We start from the raw sequence: 8,234 nt of genomic DNA on the forward strand, positions 1-8,234 counted from the left end.
CTCTCTCTCTCTCTCTCTCTCTCTCTCTCTCCCTCTCTCTCTCTCTCTCTCTCGCCTGTCTTCATGTCGTGGATTGATGAACGCGAATCGCGTGTAAGCGCCGCCACCGCCGGGAGTCTGAGGAATTCGCCTGGGCTGTTAAAGGAAAGAGCGAAGTGAGAGAGAGCGAGAGCTCTACCTACCGACAGTAAGGAGAGACGCCGGCAGCAGCCAGCCAGCCTAGCTCGTCGCCTTGCTCGCCCCCTTAGCCTATGAAGCTGCCCTGAACGAGGGCAGAGGCAGACAGAGACAGGCACCCAGGCGCGCCCCCAATCCGCCCCTAACCCCCAACCCAGCATAGCCCAGCCCAGGGGAGCCAGTCAGCCTGGGGTTTGCATCTGGGGGGGGCGGTGATTCGGGGTATCTGGCGGGGGTGTCAGGAGCCATAGGAGAGGGGGCCGTGGGGTTTTCATGCGCCCAGCATGAGCTCCTACTTTGTCAACCCCCTGTTCTCCAAATACAAAGGCGGTGAGTCCTTGGAGCCGGCGTATTACGACTGCCGGTTCCCTCAAAGTGTGGGTAGGAGCCATGCCTTAGTATACGGCCCGGGCAGCACGGCGCCCAGCTTTCAGCACGCCTCGCACCACGTCCAAGACTTCTTCCACCACGGGACTTCAAGCATCTCCAACTCCGGCTACCAGCAGAACCCGTGTTCCCTCAGCTGCCACGGAGACGCCTCCAAATTCTATGGCTACGAGGCGCTCCCCAGACAGCCTCTTTATGGGGCTCAGCAAGAGGCGAGCGTCGTGCAATATCCCGACTGTAAATCCTCCGCCAACAGTAACAGTAACGAAGGACAAGGGCACCTAAATCAAAACTCGTCTCCCAGTCTCATGTTTCCATGGATGAGACCCCACGGTGAGAAGTCTTTTCTCTTCCCCTCTCTGTCCCTTTCTCTGTCTATCTCTGGCTCTTTCTGGGTCTCCCCCCCCACTTTCTTTTTGTTCGCCCTCCTTTTTTTCTCCCGGTTTTGGGTCTTCCCCTAAACCCCTTTTCCTTCCCCCCCCCACCCCGCCTCATTTGTTTGGGTGGGTGTTCGTTGTTTCTCTCTGGGCCTGGGAGCAAAGGGGGTTTGCTGAGAGGGTTTGGGAACGATGGAAGGGGGAGGAGTGGGGGAGGTGGTGTCTAGGTGAAAAGGGTTAAAAATCCCTCCCCCCACCACCATCACCAATCTATAAAATAAAAGTTGGTTTTAGGGCACAGAGTAAAGGGATTAAACTCCCAGGAGATTATTAGCATTCAGAGAAGCCCTAGCTCTCTGTACCGCTTAGGGCCCAACTCAGGACCGGAGAGACAGGGAGACCAACAGTGTTGTCTGAGGAAGGAGGTAAAGGGAAGTATTCTTCCAACAACGGCCCCCACCCCCAACCCAGAAGAGCAAGGGAGATCCCAATGGTCAGGATTTTGAGTTACTGGGTTCCCCTTCTCCCGTCTCAAAAGGGTCTACAAAATGACTTCTCTCAACTTTGTTCAGCTGAAAACAATTAGCAGAAGAAGAATGGAGAAAGGGGTGCCCAAATAAAAATTTCACCTTAGGGGGATATCTCCATCTCACCAAACACACAAGTAGGGAATCTTTTCAACTGCTATTTCACTGTATTTGTCCTGTACCCCCACTCTCAATGGTGAGAAGCATTGTACTCTCCCTCCGACAAGGAAGAGCTGGAGAATGACCCTCAAAGTTATCTCAAAATTTTAGTTCTAAGCAGGGGTGAGTCTCATTATCCCATTTCGAAGCAAAAGGGGAAAAGAGAGATAGAAAAGTTATTGACAGGGAGAGGCTGTGACTTATCTGCTTGTCTCCAGTTAGCAGTAATTTCGAGCCATAATACATTTTAGTAGATCAATTATTTTTCTTATTGGAAAAGCATTAGGTAGAAAGAGGAAGGAGGTGGGGAAGCTGATACACAAACCTCGCCATCTCCCTTTAGCCCTCTGGCTTCCTTTCTTTTGGGGATGATTATCTCCCCAGTCCTCCCCTCCAAAAGCTAGCATAGAACAACAAAGCTTCGGAGGTCATAGAGGGAGAAGCTTGGAGGTAGTAGTTGGGGTGGAGAGAAACATGACTGGTCCCTCTTTTTCTTAAAAGCCCCAGTTATCAAATATTCGGTGCCCCCTTGCCCTACTCCCCACCTCCGTCTCCGCCTTCCGAGTAAAAAGGAAGTAAGACCAAACAAGACCAAAACAAAACCAAACCTCAAACTTTCCTTCTTCGTAACTGCTGTTTCCCATTTCCTTTTCAAGTAGAGGGAGAGAGAGAGAGAGCAGCTGGGAGGATAAGAGGGGGAACCTTTTGAGAGCAATGGGAAAGAGACACCCATCCCCCTCCCTCCCGACTCCTAGTATAACAGGTTTGGGGTTTTGTTCTGTTTAGCTCCTGGGCGGCGCAGCGGACGACAAACTTACAGCCGGTACCAGACCTTGGAACTAGAAAAGGAGTTTCTCTTTAATCCATATTTGACACGAAAGCGACGGATTGAGGTCTCTCACGCCCTGGGACTGACTGAAAGACAAGTGAAGATTTGGTTCCAGAACCGGAGGATGAAGTGGAAAAAGGAGAACAACAAGGATAAACTTCCTGGAGCCCGAGATGAGGAGAAAACAGAAGAAGAAGGGAACGAGGAAGAGGAGAAAGAAGAGGAAGAAAAAGAAGAGAACAAGGACTGAAGGGGGGGAAAGATTGGTTTTTTCTTTTAGCAACTCCCTTGAAGTTTCGTTTTATGGTAGAGGATAAATTGAGAAGTTTACGACTGTCATTCGCTTTTATAGAGAATAGAATGAGACTCACAACTGTAACTACCTGTCAAATACTTGTAACTCTGGTTTTACGATCATTGGACTTCCCCCTAGCTTTATATTTTTGGGGGCTGGGAAGGGGAGATGAGGGTGCTGGGTGGAGGTGGGAGAAGGAATCTAGACACATAGAAAAGTTTTGGCTCCTGTCTCAACAAGCTCCCCACCACCCCTACACACACACACACACACACACACACACACACACACACACAGAGGAAAACACAGCTCTTCCAGCCTCTCTCCTCTTCTAATATCTCAGATCTGCCCCTCTCCCTGTTTGCTCTCCCTTTGGATATAAACTACAGTCCCACCTCACTGCCTCTTTGGTATTTATTTTTTATAGGGGAACCCTCCCCCCAGGCTCTGAAAGAGTTGAAGAGAGGGAGGGAGAGGGAATTCCTTGTTTTTTCTTCTGTGCTATGGTTATGTTATTGGATTCCCCCCTTCTAATTCATTGCTTCTTTTGGGGAAGGGGTAAGATCCCTACTTAGAGTGACTCCCTTAGCTTTCCCTGGAACCATAGGGAGACATGAATTTCTGCTACCCCACACCCCTAAGAAACAGAGATCAGTATGGAGCCTCCCTCTACAGAGTTCCTTCCAGCCAGGCCACGGTCAGTCCCCAGCCAGTGCTCTGTGGTTTCTGTTGTCCAAAGAGGCAGCAGCTCTGTGTCCAGCTTCCCCAGCCCCTATATGTGTTAGCTCTCTGAAATAATAATAATTATGATGATAATAATAAATCTTTAATGTACTACCTAAAGGGAACCTGCAATAATCTTGAAGAAAAAAAAAAAAGAAAAATCCCCATCCCAGGAGGGAGGGGCAAAAAAGGGGAAAAAGAAAAAAAGAAAAAAAAAAAGAAAAAAAAAACCGTTATAAGCCTCCAGCGTATTGTATCACTACCTATAGAAGGAAGCCCTGCTTTGAGAGTATTCGTATTGCGGTTTTGTTGTCGTTTGTCGCTGCTTATTTGATGAGGAAGGTGCCCAACAACTGAAACTGCCTAGCTCACCAGTACTGTGTGTTCCTTTATTGTGCTTTGATACCCAGTAGAGTAGGAACTAAATTGCACTGAATGTATAGTTAACTGTCTTGAACTATCTGTTTATGCAACGTGCTCGAAAGAAAAGGGAAAAAAAGATAAAAAAAATAATATCTATAATAATAATTTCTGGTCATTCGTCTTTATGTCGAGCTATGAATGTAGATTTTGTGTGGCCACAGCCCTGTTTCTGGTCCAAGTACTTTGTATTGTATACGTGAATCATAATAAAAACAAAAACAAACAAAGAAGAAAAGCCAAGATTTGGAGCCCAGAATGAGTCTCCTTCACTTCCCTGTCCCCTCTCATGTTCTCTCTTCTCTCCGTCCTCTGCAATTTCTCTTCTGTCTACAGACAGTTGGGGGGGTGCTCTGGAAGTTCTTTATGGGGATGGCTTATGGTGGGAATAAGGATGCCAAATCAAGCAGGTCTTCAGAGGGAGACAGGGCTCTCAGCTGAATCTGAAGAGGACAAGAGAGAGAGGGTGCAGTGTGGGATAAGGGGACCCTACACCTGGGGAGTGGATAAGTCAACCTAGTGTATCTGCCTTAGAAATAGGTAATGATTCATTGCCCGAATTAGGAGAAACTCTCCTCAGGCCTTGTCTCAGATTCCACATCTCTTTCACTTTCCTATCTCTTCCCAAACCAGACAAAAAGTCTCTCATGCACTTGTTTGATATTTCCTTACTTCCCTAAGTGAGCTGAGGGTAAATTATCGAGGGAAGAGGGGCAGAAAGAGGGAAATGAAGTGTTTTTTGAGAACACTTCTGGAGCACCTCTTCCCATAATCTCCCTCCCCAGATACACTCGGATATAACTCTCTGGCATCTGTGGGGATAAAGGATAGTTTCTGTGTGGTTTGATTTTTTTTTTAGAAAGAGATTTGGGGCAGAAGCAATCCTGATTCTATAAAAGGGGTATGAGATTCCAAGGGGAGAAGGGGAAAATTTAGGGTGGCATGGGGAGTGGTGTTGAGAATTGTCTAAATTGAAGCTTAGTGAAAGTCGAAGGCAAGATGGGATAAGGATTCCTTCCCATCATTCGGTGGTGAACAAGAATAAGTCACATAATTTGTGGGATTGTTTACCACAACCCCTTCTCCAGCTTCACCTTGGCAACTGGGCAGCCAAACTCTGCCTCCATTTTAATGCCAGTTCCTTGAAGATCTAACCTTGATGGAGAAGTCTAATTCTATACCCGATTGTCTGTCACTAGCTTTCAGTCCTAGTCCTGAACTGACTCCATGGAATTTGGGGCAAATCTCCTGCCCCCTCTTCAGTTTCATGAAGATAAAGGGGAAACAGAAGCAAGTCAAGAAAAAAGAAGCAAGGGGAGGGGGTATATTCAAGGGTCTTGGACCGAGATTTCTGTTTATAACTATAGACTTCTGGTCAAACAATCCCAAATTCCAGAGATACAACTAGTCTGACTCAGCTGGTACTCAGGGTCGAGGGAGACTAGTCCCTCCTGGATTTAGAAACCAGACCCCATACGCTGAAAATATTTCTAAGTCTTGGGATGGTTTTCTCTTTGTTATTCATCCTTTCCTTCCTTCGGCCTTTCTTCCTCTTTCCTTCCTTCCTTTTTCCCTTCCTTCCTTCCTTCCTTCCTTCTTTCTTTCCTTCCTTCCTTCCCTCTCTCAGATTGGTCAATCATTTTCCTCAACCTAGATTCAGGGCAAATTTCTCTGCACAATTTCTGTCAAGGACCCTCCCTGGTCTCTGGTTTGGTGCGAAAAGCACTTTGTTTGGTTGAGGGTTTGGGGCTTCGTACTCAAAGGGTTTTGTTACTGTTTTTACTGTTTTTGTCCCGCCCCCCCCCCTTTTTTAAGTAGTGATGGTATTGTTAGCACTAAGATCTGGGCATTGAAAATTAAGGGATAGTTCTTGGCTATGGAAGTGGGAGTGAGTGGAGCGTTATTATCCCAAATTTCACATCTCTCCAAAATTCCATTTATGCCCTCCTTTCTCTCTAGGAACCCGCACCAAGCCAGGTAATCAAATTCTCCTGCTTTAGGGTTCTTCTCTCAAAGGTTAGGCAAAGGTCCTTTTCTCTAACCTTCCTGGAATCCTTCCCCAAAGTCGGGTGCTCTTTCCAGAAGGCAAGGGGGAGAGGTAGGGTATTTCGTAAATGTTATTTATTTCTTTTTAACGGGAAGGGTGATTTAAAATGTTAAGCACCCACAACGAAGTCAAGAAAAAAACCCGCATTAAATAGGCTTGGCCCTTGCTCCTTAGGCCTTTAGGAACGACTTTTTCTTTTCCAGCCCACTCTGCGGTGATCGCCTCGACCCAGGCACAGCCAGGTTCCTAGAGAGTGCCTTGAGCAGGCAGAGGACCCCTAGGGTGACTGGTTCACGGCATCTTTTACAGGGGGCCCCTGGGAATGAAGCACGAGCACTCAGGCTGCAACCAGAAGAACATCTCTCTTTGGTCCCCCTCCCATCCCCATCCACCTCCCCCCACTTTCTTGTAGGGAGCGAAGAGGAATCGGATCCAGTTTTATGGGGGGAAAGTAATTGGGAGCGCGGTGCGCTCGCTGTCTTTAGAGCGCCGTCTCGCAAACACTCATTGCCGTTGTATTACCGGAATGGGGACCATTTCGCCGCCTGGAGAAAGGACTCTCCCTCATTCTTTACTTTTTTATTAGCCAATCAAATTTGCTTCGGAGAGCTATTTGTGATTTGTGAAAAATAGTATCTTTCAAAATGCTGAGTTGTAGCATCTTGTTCATTTCGCCCTGAATTTATTATTCTAATCTCCGCTGCCGAGACAGGATAATGCAGCTATTAAGTTGGGGGGAAATTCGTTTCTCTTGATTTTTTACAAAACTCTCCCCTGATTTCTCTGTCTCTCTCACTCACCCCACTGAGGGAGAAAAAAGCGTGGCGAGTGAATGTGTATGTGTATGTGTATGTTTGGTGAGCTGGGTGAGAAAGGGGTGAAGCTGGGGTGATGATGGAGGTATGAATGGGGGAGGGAAGAACGTTGGGGATATAGAATTGGAGAATTTCGATCTCCGGGGTCGGTCTTCACATTTGCCCCAGTGCGACTGGGATTACCCTGGTCTGTGGCTCTCCCTCAGATAATCGTGCTGGGGATTTTCAAGCGCCTAATTTTTGCCAGTCTGGGACAGGTTCCTCTACACCCCCATCCCCCAAAAGAGAGAAGCAAAGTGACAGGTTGTGTCCTGGACTGAGGAGCGAAATTTCCGGTGAGCTCCAGGCATTGCTCCCCCATTCTTCGCTCGGTCTATTGTGAGAAGCTGGGCTGGCCGCTTCCTCCTCCTAACTTTTAACTACCTGTTATAAAATTTATGGGTGGGTTTGTAAAGCGAACAAGGTACCGCATCCGGCTGAGAGAGCTGGTCGCCTACTAGGAAAGGAGTTTGGGGAGGCAGCCAATCCCCTGAGCTTGGGGAGCAACAGGAACCCTCTGTCTACTGAAGAGACAAGGGGAGACCAGGGTGAATCCTAAACGGAAGGTCGCCCAAAGTACCCAAAGCCAGACAAAATAAGGAAGAAAAAAAATCTCCCCGTTCCCCAAGAGGGGAAAGATGCCGTTTAGGTAGGGTAATGAAAGATTAAAGAGTACTTTCTCCCCTTTTCTTTAAAGGGGAAATAGCGTTGTGAAATCGCTTTGCAATTAGTGAAGTGAATCAGGGCGAAAAAGAAATAACATTTCCAAGAGCTGAGCTAGGTAGGCCTTACTTATCTTAGACTTTCTCTCAAATAGGAAAGGCGGCAATTTTTTAGTGATAGAGGCAATAAATGGGTGAGTGGGTGAGACTGAGACGCCGTGCCAGGTCCTTCGAAACTCCAGGACTGGAGGAAGATAGGAAGGAAGGAAGGAAACGAACAAGTTGGGCTTTATTGTTGAGAGGGGAACCTTTAAAATTAAAAAAAAGAAAGAAAGAAAAAGATGAGAATGAGGTTTGGGGAAAAGGAAGGTCCGCGGCTTCGGGATGAGAGACACTTTACATCAAGCGATGTTATGGAAGAATTCAGGGTGGGGGGGGGGAGGCGCGGGGAATTAGAGATTAAAAGGGGAAGTGATCGAAGGCCTCTTTGGAGCTCTGGAATTATTGGGCTTCTTCCCCATTCCCTCCACCTACCAGTTATATGATTCTAGGGTATATAGGACACCTTTAGGAGTCTTCAGCGAGGGTCGTAACTAAGAGGAACAGATCTAAATCAAGGAGTCGGAAGGGCTAGGGGTTGGGAAATGGTGGGGTAGAGTAGGACCAAACCACTGACCTCTAATTTCTGAACTTTGAATGAGGCTGGAACTTTTTTGGATGTATGCACGTCTTTGTGTGTGTGTGTGTGTGTGTGTGTGTGTGTGTGTGTGTGTGTGT

At 47.4% G+C, this 8,234-nt stretch overlaps 1 protein-coding gene and 1 long non-coding RNA gene across 3 annotated transcripts in view; both read left to right on the forward strand.

Annotated features, from left to right (window-relative positions):
* LOC138171669 (uncharacterized) overlaps positions 1–8,234 on the forward strand; it is a 201,875-nt gene that overhangs the window by 16,269 nt on the left and 177,372 nt on the right. The gene's annotated exons all lie outside the window — the stretch shown is intronic.
* On the forward strand, positions 14–4,137 carry HOXC8 (homeobox C8). Of its 2 annotated transcripts, XM_069101284.1 has the most exons (3): positions 14–897; positions 2,414–2,642; positions 3,611–4,137. In XM_069101284.1, the coding sequence occupies exons 1-3, from the start codon at positions 462–464 to the stop codon at positions 3,711–3,713; spliced, it is 768 nt and encodes a 255-aa protein (XP_068957385.1). In that variant the 5' UTR covers positions 14–461; the 3' UTR covers positions 3,714–4,137. The 2 variants fall into 2 exon arrangements, with proteins under 2 accessions (XP_068957385.1, XP_068957383.1); XM_069101282.1 differs by having other exon boundaries at positions 18–897; positions 2,414–4,137.

This window comes from Petaurus breviceps, unplaced genomic scaffold (assembly GCF_028583685.1).
Source record: "Petaurus breviceps papuanus isolate PSGF00001 unplaced genomic scaffold, PetGlider_PUasm1.0 454, whole genome shotgun sequence".
Lineage (NCBI taxonomy): Eukaryota > Metazoa > Chordata > Mammalia > Diprotodontia > Petauridae > Petaurus > Petaurus breviceps.

What these genes read in the sequence shown, in the direction of transcription:
- HOXC8 (XM_069101284.1), top strand. Translation starts at nt 462, where the DNA reads ATGAGCTCCTACTTTGTCAACCCCCTGTTCTCCAAATACAAAGGCGGT. An exon ending in TCCATGGATGAGACCCCACG is followed by an intron (nt 898 to 2,413) that starts GTGAGAAGTCTT and finishes TGTTCTGTTTAG; the next exon opens with CTCCTGGGCGGCGCAGCGGA. An exon ending in GCCCGAGATGAGGAGAAAAC is followed by an intron (nt 2,643 to 3,610) that starts AGAAGAAGAAGG and finishes ACCTGCAATAAT; the next exon opens with CTTGAAGAAAAAAAAAAAAG.